Source organism: Cricetulus griseus, chromosome X, assembly GCF_003668045.3.
Source record: "Cricetulus griseus strain 17A/GY chromosome X, alternate assembly CriGri-PICRH-1.0, whole genome shotgun sequence".
Lineage (NCBI taxonomy): Eukaryota > Metazoa > Chordata > Mammalia > Rodentia > Cricetidae > Cricetulus > Cricetulus griseus.
Genome location: NC_048604.1, coordinates 60,573,156 through 60,592,161, shown reverse-complemented (window position 1 = coordinate 60,592,161; position 19,006 = coordinate 60,573,156). Strand labels below are relative to the sequence as shown.

General features: G+C 33.0%; 1 protein-coding gene across 1 annotated transcript in view; it reads right to left on the bottom strand.

Annotated features, from left to right (window-relative positions):
* The window catches only part of Rps6ka6 (ribosomal protein S6 kinase A6), a 91,852-nt gene that overhangs the window by 12,829 nt on the left and 60,017 nt on the right, over window positions 1-19,006 (bottom strand). The window contains exons 20-23 of the mRNA XM_035450234.1: window positions 14,027-14,103; window positions 12,252-12,369; window positions 3,500-3,640; window positions 2,669-2,790 (exon numbers count right to left, since the gene is read on the bottom strand). Coding sequence (XP_035306125.1) covers window positions 2,669-2,790; window positions 3,500-3,640; window positions 12,252-12,369; window positions 14,027-14,103 — 458 coding nt within the window. The remainder of the gene's footprint in view (window positions 1-2,668; window positions 2,791-3,499; window positions 3,641-12,251; window positions 12,370-14,026; window positions 14,104-19,006) is intronic.

The following is a 19,006-nucleotide window of genomic DNA, read 5'->3' as shown; positions in this document are numbered from 1 at the left end:
CATATTCCTAACAAAATAGGTTAAAAGTTTGATAGCAGAAAATCAGTCAGCAACACTGCTTTCTAATTTTCTTGCAAATAGTTTCCTGAATATTTACTTAAGGTAATATGCGCTTTCAGACAATGGATTCTTATTCTACTTCAGTAGACCTAATGTTCTCTCTTAGAGAAAAACTAAGTTCAATTATCTTCTTCTTTCTAGTACTGTAAAACATGTCAAAGTTTTACATCAAAATGTGCTGCTGTTAAATACAATCAAACAATGGAAAATAACTGGTCACGAACCCATTAGGAACTATAGTATGCTAAAGTCTTATAGAAAGTTTGTTTAACTGGTCACTCATTTACAGAAGCCTTTTGTTTTAGAAGTATTTGAACCTTCGTTCAATATATTCTGATTAACTCTAGCCAAACAGGACATGATTAGGCACCCCACTTCTACCAAACAAGGATATTGTCGTGTCTTTCTTTTTTAACAATGTTGTCTCTCTACTACTTTTAAGCTAGTACATTTGAAATTTCTAACAGCAAGTTTCTCACAATCAGGCAAATGCTCTAGCATGCCTGTGTTTTCTGCAGTCAGTACTCACTGGGGGATAAGGAAACATGCTATTCATTCCTTAATCCTTAGTGTTCCTTTCACATGAGGCTGTACAACACAACCCTCTGAGCAAACAATTGAAAATTATGGGAACCTTTTAAACCCATTTATTATACAAAGGCTGAAGTGTATTTTATGGTCATTTTTCATTTTCCAGTTTCATTTTCTCTAATTTTATCATCTGGAAAATACATACAAAAATGGTATGTGTCCTAAAAATTCAACAGCAAATTTATATCTTTGAGTATATATATATAAAAAAAAAAACTGACAAGGATGTGTAACTGCACAAACAAGATACTGACAGGAGCACAGCAACTCAAAGTGTAAGGGCACAGATTTTTAAATGCAAGTACTTATTGTAATATATCAAAAGGGGGGAAATGAACCAAATAACACAGCATATGACACTAAGCCTAAGTAATGCTATTATGTGGCATCAGATCAGCTGTTATTTAGTATTGTTCAATTATTTTAGAAAAGACACATCAAAGTTAGAATACATACCTTATATATCATATGTAGGAAACAGGTATTTGTGCATGGATACAGTTTACTTACATTTTAAAGAGAATATATATATATAGTTTGTTTTAATAGACACCAACATTACATGTCTCCTAGCCTAAACCATATACTCAGTTATCAGTTCCTTCTGAACTAAGCAAAGTAAAATGCACAGCCAACAGTACAACTAGCACACACAAGTATACATTTCTATTCACTAAATAAAACTGACATTCTCCAGTTTACATTCATGAATTATTCTGTCAGTAGTAGTACTGAACTGTATTTTCCTTGACAACATAAAATGAGTTTTTAAAAATTCAGCATTTAAAGCAAACAATATGTATTATACAGTGGTTCTGAATCATAAATTTAATAAAACCAATTTGGCTGGTTTATATAAATATGATTTTTAAATGTGGTCAAATTTCTGTGTGAACCATTAATGTTGTTTGCCTATTCAAAATGTTAGATTATATTCTTTAAGTACAACTACTATGTAGAATTGTCTAATGCTTACTGAAATGCATGATACGGTTTCGTATGTGCTAAGTGTACAAGTCCACTATAATAAAACTTCAACTATATCACCATAGGACTCAAGGTAGACCAATAGGCTACACTGTAGCTCACATCACATGAGAATCAGAAATACAACAGTGTAGCTCCACATATAAAGGGGAAAGATGATGACTAAATTCAATTGGTTAACTTCTAAGTCAGCTTATGCAACAGCAAGATCACATCAACACCATATACTTCATATTCAAAGCTTAACTGACTTATTTAGATTACAAGACAACATGAAACCTTTGAATAAAAACATCTTCACTTGTACTACAATTCCATTAGCTGTAAAACATTAGAAGCCTATGGAAACTTTCTCTAGGAGAAGCCACTTACAAATAATATACAAACCTGTCTGCACACATTATTTGTGATCTAATTATTCTATCAAAACTTTGGTAGCAACCATATCAAGAATTCCTATATTAGCACAAATGTATTTTGCTCTGGCACCAAACTACTCACTACAGTTAGTATCTAAACAGACTCAAATGAATGGAGTGCTTTGGCTATGCACAAGCTACTAGAATACTTCAGATTTTCTTTAAGAATGAAAATGATATTCTTCAGGATATGATGTTGAAGATACTGTCATTGTTTAACATTATAACATTTATGACATGAAAAGCATCTTGATTAGTATTAATGACGCCCTAAACTATTTTTGTGTAAAATAATAATAGGCTAACTTTGTTTGAAAGGAATTTGGGGAGTTAACGTGCAGAGAAGTTGTTAAGACCTTGTGGACATCATTTACATAGTTAAACATTTGGACATTACTGAAAAATGACATAGCATAAATATTATGGACCTATGTATATTCCTTTAAAATTCCAACCTCCCAAAAAGAGAGGCTTAAATAGAATATTCAAGTAATGTGGCAGAAAAAAAAAACACCTCTAATATAAGATTAGGCCTAAACCAAACAAAAGCAACCCACAACACATTTAATTTTCTCTTCATCCAGTTAGCTGAGGAATAGTATGAATCTTACAAGCCAGTTGATGTTCGCTTTTTCATGCTCCGTCTCTGAGCTAAACTCGAAGCAGCAACAGGCTCTAGGATTGTTTGAAAAGTCTTGGGAGTCAAGGGAGTATATGTTGCAGCCGCTGCTTCCTAAAATAATCACAAAACATTAGAAGTTCAGTAACAATCTCAATAGGAAAAAAGTATATAATAATACAATGCAAGACCTACACCTATGAAATTGATCCCTTTACATTATATAGTTGCTATAGCAAGGACCCAAGTTATAGAACTAGCAGTTGCACATATATGTGAAATTATATATACATGTATGAATGTATGTATACATGTATCTCAAAGGTTTGAAATACTTACACAGTAAAAGTTATATTTAGCCATAAAAAGAACAAAATTATGTCATTTGCAGGAAAGTGGTAGAGCTGAAAACAGTCATGTTAAACAAAATAACATAGAATCTAAAAATATATGGCATATAATCTTATATATGGCATCTATATTTTATAAAGACAAAGGTTCTATTACTAGTACCAGTGTAGAGCAAGATAAGGGGGATAGGAAACCCAGGTATCAGGAAGCATTAGAGTAAATATGCTCAGAATACATCATATGGATATAAAAAAATATCACCACAAAACCTCTTATTTTGGGAAGTTCATATAAGCTAAAAGATAATTTTATCAGAAAAGACACAGTAAAAAACATTAAAAGTTTGTGAATGTTTATAAAAAATCTATTTTCAAGAAATAGATACTTTAAGAATCAAAACAAAAACAAAACCAAAGAAAAAGAATCATCAGTGGATAATATGAGATACACATTAAGTATGCATTTATTTTACCGGAACAACATGTGATGCATCATTTGTCTTTGGCTGATCCCTTGGCAACTGCTCTCTGTGGGTTATCCAAGAGTGCTTTAATATTTGTTCAGCAGTATAACGCTGATGTGGGTCCATGTGAAGCATATGAGAAAGCAATTCCTAAATGGATACAAAAATTTATATGAAAATATATAATTCACATTTCTTCAAAATATGAAAGTAGCAGTAACTTTAATGTTTTCTTTTATCAATACTTAGGAAAAACAGTATCTTAATGTTGCAGTTAACTCTCTCTCTATGTGTGTGTGTGTGTGTGTGTGTGTGTGTGTGTGTGTGTGACCAATTATATTAAAGTCACCAATTTGAAAGGGAAAAGATGGAGAGAGAAGGGAGTGGTAAGAATGATGTAGATACAGTGCTCATATATGAAATTCTCAAAAAGAATCTAAAGACAAAAGATAATCTTGAAACAGACTTTTCATTATGTAGTAAAGTTTTTATTTTTGTAAATCTGTGTATACCAAATTTCTAGAACTGGGATTTGGTTACTAATGACAGAGGGAAAACCACTTAAGATAGCAGGAGTTTCCCTGAAATGTTTTAAATGGACAAGAAAAGAGCTATAGAAATTTGCTAGAAAGATAGACCCCCAAGATGTAATGGTTTGTATATACAGATAAAACACAAAGGGGAGGTTTCCATGCAGTTAGCTAATCCATTCAGTAAGTAAGAACTTTCTGCATTACATGTTGAGGACAGCGAAATATAAATTCAATGTCAAAAATATTGTTATGATAATGGTCCGGTCACCATTAACTATGAATATCTAATTTTTGTTATAATTAAAACTATGATGGAACATAACTTCATAGTAACATACAAGTTCAACTACACCAAAGCATGTAACACTTTGTGTAAACTATCTCTACTACTTGTAGAAAACAAGTAAAATTCCCTCAACAAGAATTTCCTAATATAGAAAGACATCATTTGTGCAACCTTTCATTACCAAGAACATTGAAACTAAAGATGACAGGTAATAACAACTGATAAAAGACTAATATTCCTGTATTCTTACAATTCAGTAGGATTACCACAAGTTCAAGGTCAGCCTAGGCTATATGGTAAGTTTGGGACAAGCATTGTTTGACCTTAGTTTTTCAAAAAAGGAAAAAAAAAACAATCTGTTAAAAATACTTTGGGCTTTAGATAATCGAAACAAACTTGGAATAGAGCAGATGTGGTAAAAATAAACAGAAATTTAATATTTAAAATGAGACATGAGCATATAAAAACAAAAGATAATGAATATTCTAATAAAAAGACTTAAACAGTGAATCAAATAAATTAGTAAGTAACTCATTTGGTTCAGCAAGCCCATTACTACACATATAACTAAAGGAATTAAAATCAGTATGTCAAAGAGATATCTGTACTACAACAGTCACAGTAACACTAATGACAACAGACACAAAATAAAACAACTCACCTGTCAATCAACTATTAAATGGATAAAGAAATATCACATATATAATACATGGTAATGACTGAATGTATGCATGAGTAAATATGTGTATCCATGTACATGAATTTATATATGCACAAGACAGAGCACCATTCAGTCCAAACAGAATGAAATTCTGTAATTTGTGACAACATAGATGGAACTAGAGATCATTATTTTAGTGAAGCAAGCCAGGCATAGCAACACAATTATGACACGATTTCACTCAGTATGTGGAATGTAAGGCAGTCAACCTCATAGAAATGAGAGTAAAATGTGGGTTAGCAGACATGATGGAGTATAGTGGGGAGGGGAGATGAGGAATTTTGATCAGTTACAGTTGGACAGGCTGAAGAATTTCTGGTATGCTAACACAGAGAAGTGTGACTACAGATAGCAACGAACACCTAGAACAGGATTTTTCAATGTTTTGTTTTAAAGGAATGACAGGTGTTTGAGGAGATGGATATGTTTAACCTAATACATGTATTAATACATTATATGTTATGTCATTAATATGAACATGTTTTATGGTTTATGTATAATTTAAATACAAATATAAGGTAGTCATCAATCGCATTATCGGAGAAGGGCATTTAAGGTAGTCTCTTAACCACTGCTTAGACTGTTAGTTGGGGTCAAACTCGTAGATCTCTGGACATTTCCTTAGTGCCAGAATTCTCTTTAAACCTATAATGGCTACATCTATTGTGGTATCACTTTTCTTGCTCTCCACCTAGAGCCTTCATCCAGTAGCTGATGGAAGCAGAGTCAGACACCCACAGTTAAACACTGAGCTCTACTCTGGAATCCAGCTGCAGAGAGGGAGGACTGATGAGCAAAGGGGTCAGGACCAGACTGGAGAAACCCACAGGGACAGCTGACCTGGAAAACCAGCATAGGACTATTCTAGACCCCCTGAGCGAGGATGTCAGTTTGGAGGTCTGGACAATCTATGGGGCCTCTGGTAGTGGATCAGTATTTATCCCTAGTATAAGAATGGACTTTGGGAGCCCACTCCACATAGAGGGATACTCTCTAAGCCTAGACACATGGGAGACAGCCTAGTCCATGCTGCAAATGATAAGACAGACTTTGAAGATCCCTTGTGGAAGGCCTCACCCTCCCTGGGGAGCAAAAAGGGGGTGAGGTGGGAGGGGGAGGAGGGGAGGGAGAGGGAACTGGGCTTGACATGTAAAAGAAGTCTGTTTCTAATAAAAATTTAAAAAATAAATACAAATATAAAATAAGCTTGGCCAAGTGTCACATACCTGCAACACCAGCACTTGGAAGGTACAAGTAGGTAGATCAGGATTTCAAGGTCATCTTTGGCTACATAGCAAGTCCCAGGGGAGCCTGAGCTACATATGGCATTGTCTTAAAGAAAATGCCCTGCCCACCAACCCACACATTACATTAGAAAACAAAAACAAATCTCTATAGCTCAAGGACTTCTACTTTTGATCAGATAGAATTCCAAGTTCTGGATTTACTCACTCAGTTGAAAAGTCAAAAATATAAAACAAATACTAACAGTTTTCAGATCAAAGTCAACAAAGGAAAACGATCTTCAATAAGTCAAGCGAGCATCATGACTGCCTCAACATACTACCTTGAGTTTGTTTTGGCTGCTGTGCAGTTGAGAGGCCAGCCTGTGGATCAGACTGAGGAGACAGAGGTCCCATTCATAGGAGACCAACACAGTCAGAAGACAGAATGAAAGGGGTGATAGAAAAGAACAGAGACTTACAGAGACCTATAGATGATTTCTTTCAAGAATTCAGATTACTATATACCCACACATGAGGAAACAATTCAGAAGAAGTATTAGAGAAGACGGGATGTAACACAGAACTAATACATGGCAGTGTCCACAAGTTTTCTCAAGTATTACATGTTGAGCAAAATGTTTCATTCATTCTCAAGTTTGAAACCTAATATTTGAAGAATATTTTTATTATATTAATTATAATCTTTTAGATTACAAACTTTTAACATAATCTTTATTCTTTTAAAAGAATCATTCATTTTAGAAATGATTTATTTGCATGGTTTACACACAGTAACTAAAAATAAAACTAGGAAAAAACTCAAGAAGTTATGCAAAGTGGGGGAGGAATATTATGCTTCTATCAACTTTACTGATAGAACACTTTGCCTAACTGGCGAGGAGCCTGAGACTTCTATAGTCTTCTCTAAGAAACCCTTAAAAATGAAGATGCAGAACTATCACTGCTTCCCAAAATCTAACTGATATGTAGACTAAAAGTCAAAATTATTTATAGGAATAGAAAAGTACCCAATGCCCATGGATATTAAATTGATCATTTTTGGCATCTTAGCAAAAATTAGCAGCCATACAAGAAAAGAAAGGACAATGAGTAAAAAATTAAAACTGACTCAAAACTGACATGTTAGAATTGCAGATAAAAATTTTAAGAGAGCTATTTTAAACATATAAAAGTTGAAACAGAAGGTATTTAAGAGAGACTCAAATAAAATATCTGGGACTGAATACTGAAAGACAAGGTTAAAATAAACTGAATCTAAAAGCAGACATAGCAGAAAAGGTGATTGGTAAATAAGGTATTAGCCATTACCTCTAAAGAAATAGACTATTAAAACTGGTGAAAGAGCAGAGTACCAGTGAGCTAAGAGACTATTCAAGTGGCCTAACATACATGTACAACTGCAGTTTCAGAGGAGATAGAAAAACCCTTCAATTTCCAAATTTAATGAAAGACACAAAAATGCCACATATAGTAATAACAGAAATGATGGTAACATCAATTTCATTTCAGAAAACATTTCAAAAGAAAACACAGTGGAATGACTACTGTAATATACTGAAAGGGAGAAATAATGCCAACTTCTTATTTTTTATTATATAGCCATATACTTCAAAATCAAACAGGAAGATGGTGGAAGAAAGATACATGGAATTTTCCTGTGTTTCCACCAATCTACAATAGAGCATTAACTGTAGTAGCTACAGGAAAAGGTTGATATCATGAAAAGGTAAGGGAGGGTATTAGCAAACATTACACAGAGATAAAGTAGAATCCAGGAATGATGAACTTTAGATTTGTAAAAGAAACACACCCTGAAACAGCAAAAGAGAGAGAGCATCCCCTCCCTGCAGAGCTTTAAGCAAAAGAGAAAAAAGAAAGTCTGTGAGCTTCACAGGTGCACAATATGGCACTCTGCAAAACAAACAAATAAATAAATGAAAAGAAGTGATCTGGAACCAGTACTGCATATCCTGCTGTATATACTGTCATGCTCACTGCTGCTAACAGGTTAATTATTTTGAGATTTTACAGTCAAAACCTTTTGACCAGAGAGATCAGAAACCATGGGCTTTTGCTACCTTCAAATCCCAAAGTTTCCCCCTCTTTCAATAACTGGGCAAGTAAATGTCTCAAGAATCAGTGTGGGCCCAATACATTTGTTGTAATCTAGATGCAATTCAAAAACATATGTCTGCTTAGGTGAGAAATATGGGGATGAATACAGAAGAAAGTTGATTAATTCTGGAGGCCTTCAACTGGACCTCTGGGAACAGAGCAGCTGTGGGAGAATACTAGCAGAGACCAGTTATAGCTAGATCATGCAGGGCCAGTCAGTGTTCCATGGCTGACCCTATAAGTACATATCCTTTGAGTCTGACGGACTAATGTAATCTCAGAGCACTGGAGACATAGCTTGCCTCAGGCTTTTTTCCTGCTCACACATGCACTGGCAGAGCACACCTGGTATGAAGGGGCATCCAACTGTGAGGAAACCCTTGGGGTCATCCAGCAGAAGCAGTTTAAGGGCAGGTCCTGTATTCCTGTATTGCCTGGCCTGGATGAGGAAAACACTTCTAGGAATTCAGTTCAACCAGGGCTAATATACTTTACAGTATCATAGAAAAGGCACAGTTGGGTTGGTATCAATCTGCTACCAGCCTGTTTTGGCCTAACCAGAGAGAAAAATGAATAAATGCCCAAATGCCTCTGATATCAAATACATCGAAACATAAAAAAAAACTGAGAACTCCACACTATGTATCTTCAGGGAGTGAAAAATGTTGGCAATTTTTATTGCTTTTTCTTGTATTTGTTTTATATTACTATTATTTTATTTTGTTTTGTTTTGAGGCAGGGTTTCTCTGTGTAGCTTTGGAGCCTGTCCCGGAACTAGCTCTTGTAGACCAGGCTGGTTTCAAACTCACAGAGATCCCCCTGTCTCTGCCTCCCCAGTGCTGGGATTAAAGGCGTGCGCCACCACCGCCCAGCTTTCACTATTATTTCTTATGCTTTCATCCCATATATAGACATATATGCTGCTTCTCATCCCTGTATTCCTTCTTTGCTCCTCTATCCTTTCTTCATCTACTTTCTTTTCACTACTTAATTATTTACAATATAAACTTCAGTCAATTTTAATTCCTAGCTTTTACTTTCCTTTAAGAACTCTTAACTATCCTTGCTCCTTTCTTCTCTATCTAGCTTTTATATTGTTCTTGATATTTCTAATTGCCTTTTCTTACATTTAAGCATTTAGTTAGCTTTTGAATTACTGCTGTCTGTTTTCTCTCCTCTGAGTGGAAATGGGGGCTGGGTTTTGAAGAGAAGACTGTTTGGTCTTAATTCCAGCACTTGGGAGGTAGAAGCAGGGGTATCCCTGTGCGTTCAGTACCTCCTAGGGCTGCATAGTGAGACACTGTCTAAAAAAAGATAGAAGATGAACACAACGGAGAGGTATCCATGCTATACTTTCAAGAGACTAAACCTGAGAATAAATCCATGAAGTAGAGAAAGGAAGGAAAAGATAAACAAACCCAAAAGACTGAAAGCCTATTAAATAAAATTATAGCAGAAAAAATTAAATATTAGGAAGGATACAGATATCCATCCAATACAAGAAACATTTAAAATCCCAAGTGGATGTAATTAGAAAGAACTTTTCCATATTATACTATAGTGAAAATACTATGCAAAGAAAAGAAAAAAATATCATGACATTTAAAGGGAAAACAAAACAAAACAAAAACCTTTATCTGCTCATTAAACCATATCTGAACTTTGCTTCTTGCCCAGGGATTTTGAAGGATTTTTTGAATGGTATAGATAGTTTAAAAAAAAATGAAGCAATGAATAATTTTGGGAGGGATGTGTCTATAAATATTGAAATGTACTGTCTTAAGTTTTACTCAGAAGGGTCTCAGTTACTGATTATCTGCCATACAGAACACTGCAATCATATTATCCCCAAATACATGAACTTTAGGAAGTGTCACATATGCAACCAACCTGTTTTTGAATATACACAATACTGATACAACATATATGAGTGTTTAACCTTTCTAACATTGCTGAGGTAGGTACTACTAACATCAACTTTTTGAGATGATAAGTGAGATACAAATAGGTTAGACAACAGTCTCAAAGTCACAATCTTAGTAAGTCATAAACTCAGGCTAAGCAATCTATGCACCATCATAAGTCTTAACTGCTAGTCTAGATGACTTTTTATCCTTCCCCTCTTATACTAAAAAACTGATGCTTGAATTTTAAATAATTTCTACAACTTTATTTTTTGTTTCTTTGTTTCCATTTTAGAAGCAGTTTCTCATAGACCCTATATTAGCCTTGACGTTTCATATACCCAGGTTATCCCTGAACAGGATGACCTGGAACTTCTGACTCTCTTGCTTCTTCTATCTACCCGGGGCTGGGAATAGAGGCATGTACCACCATGTTCATGTGGTAATGGGAAGCATACCCAGGGCAATAACTATCACATAAATATAGTAAGAATTCAATGTTGGTAGCATTGCTATACAGCATTTATGAAAAAATAAATTTCTGTATTTCTAAAGAAAAGTGAAATTTCATAATGAAATGTGACATGAAGATAAGATATAAAGAACATAATTTGTGACACATGAGTGAAAGCTATAAACCAAGGCTGTTCCAAGCAAACTGGTCTCCAAGTATTTTAACAAAAAAAAGAGTTCATTTATATTTGGAATACTAATTTAAAATACAAAATGTATTCCCCTGATAAATAGCACGAGCGCGCTCTCTCTCTAGAGCATGGTCTAGACATAAATCCATACCAAAATTTTATAACTGCTTCCTAATAAAGACAGTATCAGACTAGTGATTCATTTTTATACTAAAAAAACATAGTTTGCTACTTTTAATAAACAAATTGACTCTTTCAGTAAGATTTAATTTATCTTATTTCTTTGAAATCCCTTCAAAACAGCAAGTTCTCCTTGACAAAATTATGAGCAGAGAATGGGAGAGCAAAAGATTCATTATCTTAAGCAATAATAGTTACTGAACATTTTGATGGCTAAAAGGAAAATGGGAAGATCCCAATCATTTGTCACTTACATATGAATACTTTTATGATACTATTGGCCAGTTTCTGGGAAATTATACTAAACTATGACAAAGAATAATCATGTATAGTCAACCGGGTGTTTATACCTAGATAATATATTGAAAAAATGATTAACAAAATTAATAAATTCATCTAAACTGAATGCCTAAAATTTCTTATCATCTATATCTACTTTTAGTAAATGTTTATAAACTACATGAATACAAAAGAACAGCAAATCTTCTATTCACTTTACAATACTCAGATGGCAACCTGTCCGTAGTAACAATTTATAAGCTTTTAATTTTGACCAAATATTTTTATTACTATTCATTTGGTATCTGTGGTGTCTAACAGAAGCTACATCCATAAAAGCTCACCAACATGGCTCCCTAACTACATCCTGAACTGAATGACAGCAACAGACATGCTACCATGCAAGGGGAAAAGCTCACAAGAACTTAACCCTATATTAAGAATACAGGTAACACAGAAATGCTTTGAGCAAGAGAAAGTCTTTCCCAGGGGAGAACACACCAATTGGTTTTCTAATACCTAATGGTCAGCCCTAAAAACATACACACAGGTAATATTATACAGACTGAACAGTTTGATTTACACACATACACAAAGAGCACAACTACAACCACCAACAATTCAAGAAAAGTAGGCCATTAATTTAAAAGAGTGAAGTGGGATACATGGGAGGAATTAGACACAAGAAAGAGAAGGGAAAATGAAGTAATTATAATCTCAACAAATAAAAAAATTTTAAATAAATAAAAACTGACATGAAAGCCATATAACAAATACACATTGGGATTCAGTTCCTGGATTTTAATAATTGCATATGAACACAGCAAAACTGAACATATTTATGTTTTATACCTTAGCTCCATCTGAAATATTGTCCCAGTTTCCACCACTCAAAGAAAAATTCCCATTGCCTATACGGAGGAGTATTTCTTCAGGAGTATCATTGGGTCCATTGGAAAATGGAGTGTAGCTGTTAATAAAATAGATTTTAATAAACACGAAAGGCAAAGGTACATTTTATATATATTCAAAAGTGGTCACTATAAGTCTATATACAAATATAAAAAGGAGCCAAGAGCATTACCTAATAGTTCCCTTTATTATTAATATGAAATCATATTTCAAACAATGAATTTAATTCTAATAAATTATGTAATCAAGTAAGGAATCTTGCTGATAACTTTGTTGCATCCTTTGATCAGTTAATAAATGCAAAATAGACACAGACTTTTATATAAACATACAATATTAGAAAAGCATGATAAAACACAAATATTCTACTTTTATAGGCTTAAGTTGGCAAGGAAATATATCTACTATGAAGAAGTTTTAATTCTTACATATTTATAATGTATTGATTATACTATTTTGGCTTATACATTAACATTTTATTTTTATGATTAGTGGAAATGAGTTACAATTTTCAGTTTATACCTATGGAAAATAAATATATTTAATATTGATGTCAATGTAATAAAAACCACAGCCTCTGAATTAAGTACATAAAATTATTCATGGGTTGAAAAGATTCATAAATTTAAGGTGGACTTTAAAAATTAACTTGACAAAAGTATCATGTTATTAGCTGTAACTGAAATTTCTTTATATTTGGGAACTAGAAAGTTGGTTTATGGTTAAAAAACTTAAGAGATAGCTTTATACAATAATGTTTTCATTCCTTCATCGAACAGTTAGGTTTAGATAATACATACTTATATGTAATAATTTATTGTTTAATCATAAAGCCAATATTTGAAAGCTGAAAGCAAGAAATTATATCCCATGGTCTAAAACCTATAATACTAACTATATATGACAAGGTATACCATTCTATAAAGAGCTTATGATATTTAAAATCCTAACATAAGCAATTACACAAGCCAATTAACAGTCCAACATCACAATTAACTAAGATATTTTATGTTTTTATATAGCAGTTAAATTGAATATTTAAAATGTCACACCTGTCTGATAGTTGCTAGCTAACCATTCCTTTTAAAAAAAAACAGAATAATTTATACAACCATAAATATTCACTTTTAAATAAAGTGCTACTCCCTATTAAGAGCAAAATATCATTTTTATCAATTATAATTCACAAACATTAACATAGCCTACTTATTATTACATCTGTTTTGAACGTATCCTCATCCTATTAATGGTAGACATGTATATGCATGCTTCTCTAGTTTAGTATTATATTTTTATTAATCCTCTTACTAAATACTTTGTGGCTCAGGATTATTGTGCTTTTGTAATAAATTAACATAATATTAACAAGTCCAGTGGACATGCGCCTATCTTACCAGGCTGGACCCTGCTTAGCTTCTGAGATCAGACGAGATTGGGCATGTTCAGGGTGGTATGGCCGTAGACAACATGCTCCTATCTTATAGACACAGTTATCTTATAGTCTAGCAAGTCCGTTGAAAAGTAAAGCACTTAATGTAAAAATGAAAGGTTTATTCTAAAGCATTTATTCTATATGAAAACTGTTCTATTTTTGTATCTCATTTTATAAGTAAAAAGTATAGATTTGCAAATAGTAATGGGATCTAACATTATTTTCTTCTGTACTTTTTCTAGAGGAAGATATGCAGAAAAGTTTGAGTTTGTAAATATCATACCCAGCCAGCATGGTGTAAAAAAGGACTCCCAAGCTCCAAATATCACAAGCAGCATCATATCCTTGCTGAGTGAGAACCTATGAAAAACAATACGGTATGAAATATTACTTAGTATAGCCTAATTTTTTTCATACACTGAAATATTGTCTTGATTCTATAATTTCATAAATATTAATGATATAAAAATAAATATAAAAGTTTTAAATTATTCTATACCCTTTAAGAGTAAAGGTAAAATATTCTCCAATCTGCAAACACTGCATAAATTGGGGTTACTATAAGCTGGTAAGAAATATGGACTACAGACAAAAAACAATCCTTTAAAATATAAAACCTGACCTCAATGAGTTTTCATTCTTCCTCATTTCAAATTGGAAATATAGACACCTAAACTTAAGATTGATATGTACAGGTGTTTGATGGAACTATAAATAGTACTGAGGTTTTTCATTTTGATACTGACTCTGTGATGTAGATGTTAATTATTCCAATTCTCAAGATGACACTGACAGAAATGTTAAGTAACTAGCTCAACATCATAAAACTGGATGGCACTGTAGAACAGACACTCTTACTAAAAGGCAGTGCTTTAAATATCTATGAAAACCGCTTCATTTTTTTTTTAAATAGGGTTTTCTTCTAAAGCCCAACATGCCTAAGAAGTCATTATTATAGTCCATGCCAGCCGCAAACATGTGGCAATCATCTTGCTTCAACCTCCCAAGTGCTGGCATTACATCAGATATGAGTCATCCCATCTGGCCTGATAACTCTTTACTAGTGGTATTTGTGTCTGTATGAAACTTTATAAAAGGACTATACATTACACAACAATGAACTCCAATTATGATTTATATCTATGTAATGTGGACATAAATTTGTAATAAAAATTATAAAACAAGTTAATAGGAAAGGTTGTGACCTTATGAGATAGTTTGAGACACAAGGCTAGTCTGGTATCTTCAAAACCGCAGTATATTTCTGGTAAATTCCTAGTAGCTTTACTAGTATTTTACTATTATTTATATAATAATTAGTGTGACTACTTTTGAGGAGCAGTATTAATAAAAACCAAAAATATTTTACTATAAATTAATGTAAGATTTCTCTATTAACCTCAAATCTTTTACTAGAAAAATGAAGGGATGAAGGGACAGTCAGATGGTTCAATGAGCAAAGGTGCTTGCTGCCCAATCTGACAACCTGAGTTTGGTCTGGACTGCTCTGACCTCCACATGTATGTATGCTGTGGTATGTACATTCACCTCATGAACACAAACACACAGAATAAGCAAGTCAATGTTATCTTTTTAATTAAAGAATAAGATAAAATGAGGGTATTTTTAAAATTAAAAAATTAAACACACTGCTAAAGCCTATAGGCATAAGAAACAAAATTAAAAGTTCATTAATTCATTAACACCAAAGGCTATTTAACAATCAACATGAACTTTTCATCTAGAAAAGGCTAAAAAGTATCGTAGTTTTGGATTTCACAATTATCAGGCAAAAATAATAAGTAACTTGCTTAAAATATATTTATAATTTCTATGAATACATTATTTATAAGAGCACACATGTGGTTATGCATGGTGAGTCATGCTTGTAATCCTCACAATCAGGTAGAAGCAAAAAGGATCATGAGTTCAAGGCCAGTATTGGCTACATGAGACATTTTCTAAGGACAAATAAAGGATACATGTTTAATACTGATATGGATGGAAGACTGGACTGTAGAAGCCCTAGTGAATGCAACCTAAAGATATATAGCACTGTTTTTATTCTTGTATGTCCTTCTCATTATCTCTTACAGTTCTAGGCATCTCATGTTTACCTAGTTTGCCCTAGTCATATTTGTATTTTATGCTTTCACAGCCTTATGGGAAGTGGTGGTTTATCAGAACATGAATGAAGCTGTGCAAGGAGGATTCTGAGAGCTTATGAGATAACTCCAAGGAAACAAGGCAAAAGTCTTGTAACCTCAGTTTCTCCATAACATATGCTTTTGTGCCCTCCCAGGTATAATAGAAGTGTGTTTACTTTAGATTATCCATATCTCACCCATTATTATTCAGAATGATGTTTTCAAACACAGGTTATCCTTGGGACTGTATACGCCCTAAACTCATGTGACTTTTATTCATTTGACTTAGCTTAACGCTCAGAATACAAATTGTCTGATGCTTTGACTAAAACTGGCTACTGAATGAGACTTTAATCTGGCTCATTTTAGGTTCCACTCTCCCATATTCATGTGACCAACTAGAGCAATAACAATGGTTTGCATCTGTAGTCCTAGCTACTTGGGAGGCTGAGGCAGGAAGACTGAGGTTTTAAAATAAGGTTCAATATCTCTATAACTTTTATAAGTTAAGAGAATAGCATAACTGTGCAGTAGGTATCACAATGTTATAGTTTATCACACAAATCTTGTGAAACACATTCAGTGTGGGTAAAAAAAGACAACATTTTTTGTTCTATAATTAGTCTTCAATGTCCTACAATAATGACTACATGAAACAACAACAACAAAAAAAAAACAAGGCATGGTGGCAGAATTAATGAATGAGGATGGTATTCAACCTGAATTTTATATCTCTTCACTTGAATCAAGATAAACTTAGAAAACTAAAAGTCACACTAAAGCAGTTAATTCTATAACGCACTCTTTCATTTGACTTTACAAGTCTGCAACAAGTAACAGAATTCTCATTCCCTTTGCACTAAGTGTAATTCATATTTGACATAAAATATATGACAGCACAGGACAGAGGAAAATAAGGTAATTTCAATATTATATTGTCAGAAGCTGTGAGTATATTCATTCTTCAAATTTATTTTAAGTCCTATTAAATCAAGACCATTCGAAGACTTCATTACACATTTAATATCAGATAATATAATATTCCTGGTTTTGCTCATATAAAAGTAAATAATTGAGGACATTTTAACCATATTGAAATACGCATAAAGAAATGCTCATCTATGAAGTAAAACATAAGAGGTTGACTGAAGTTATACAAATGCAAAATCTGAGTGATTATTATCCCATTACTGCTCTGATAAAATTGTAATAACCAGTGATTTTTCTTAGAAAACCAAGTTTCTTTACTGTGATGAAATTATGGAAGTACAGCCCTATAAATTCTATTATTTCTTAAAATACTTGCATGGTTAATTCAATCTTTAGGATTCCATTTTAAAATTACTATCTTGTATATATTACATTTTGACAGAATCTGAAATTTTAAAAAGACTAATATATTTCATTTATAACAACTTAGAAATATTTACTAACTTTTGGCAGGATCTCCAGCCCTAGATAAAATATTTCAAAGCACTCAAAACAAACAAGTCAAAGGTAGTTCAAATGCCAGTTGTGGAGAAGTGGTCTCCACATGCCCACCCACCTGAAAATTTTCACTATTACAATAAACAAACTGTCTTACTGCAATGGAAGTCTGCTAGGATTAAAAAGCAGCACTGTACTGTATCGTACTGTGTACATATATTCATTTAAAATGACTGCTAGCCATTAATCTTAAAATGTTTGCCTAACCATTAATCTAAACATGAATACACTGAGTGTTTATTCATTTTAATTTTCTTGGTGTTCTTTAGGGACACATTCATTCCTAAACTTTTTCTATTAAGTTTCTATAAAATACAAAGAGTAGAAATATACAAAATTAATCCAAGATTAAGAATTTGCCCATTAAAATGAGCAGTGAATACATTATTATTTGCATTAAAGAAATCTATTTAGAATACTTATAGTGACTATGTAGCTTTATAAGAAGATACTACATTTCAAATGTTCTGTTCTCCTATCCCATTAAAAATAAAGTCTAGAATAACTACATTTTTATGTGCAAAGTATCTCATACACATGAGGGCTATCCAAATAAAATGACCTCTTTGGGAATATGTGCTCCAGATTTAATGTTGAAAAGCATAGTTTCTACCCAGCATAATTTGGCAGAAATTATACAATCATTATAATATGAGTTTCATTAAAGAACAGAATAAGCCAAATATACACAAATATGTGTATAATTGGTTACAGGCCAAATCATATCACAAAGAGCTCATAAAACAAACATTGTATCTATACTCCAATAATAGCATTTTAAAACAAAAATGTAAAAAAATTAAATTGAGAATTGTTCATTAATAAAATTACTTTTCTAAATTTTTATTTTAGGAAGTTTCCTAACAGCTAATTGTAAATATAGATTTATACATAGTATATATAATATCTGCTGAAAATGATCAATTATTTGATATAAAATTTAAAATATATATGAGGTAAGAATTCACTTTCAGATTATCTTATTACACTTTCCTAATTGGGCAAATTCAAGTTTTTAAAATGAGATTTTTAGATATTTAGACTAAGTATATAAGAATTGCCATTGGTTATCAACATCAAAACCACTACACTGACTTCCAAAATGGCTGTACAGTTTACACTCCCACCAGCACTGAAGGAATGTTCCCCTAACTCCACATCTTCTCCAATATAAGCTTTCCTCGGTATTTTGATCTTAGTCTTTCTGACAGGTATAAGAACGATACCACTCTTGGGTGTTTGCTCAAAAGATGCCCAGTCATACAACAAGGACATTTGGTCAACAATGTTCATAGCAGCATTATTTGTAATAGCAAGATCCTGAAAACAACCTAGATGCCCCTCAACCGAAGAATGGATAAGGAAAATGTGGTAAATTTACACAATGGAGTACTACTCAGCAGTAAAAAAATGATGACCTCATGAAATTTTCAGGCAAATGGATGGAACTAGAAAAAAACATCTTGAGTGAGGTAATCCAGACTCAAAAAGACAAACATGGTATGTATTCACTCATAAGTGGATATTAGACACAAAGCAAAGGATAACCAGACTACAATCCTTAGCTCCAGAGAAGCCAGGAAACAAGGTGGACCCTAAGAGGAACACATGGATCACCCTGAGAAGGT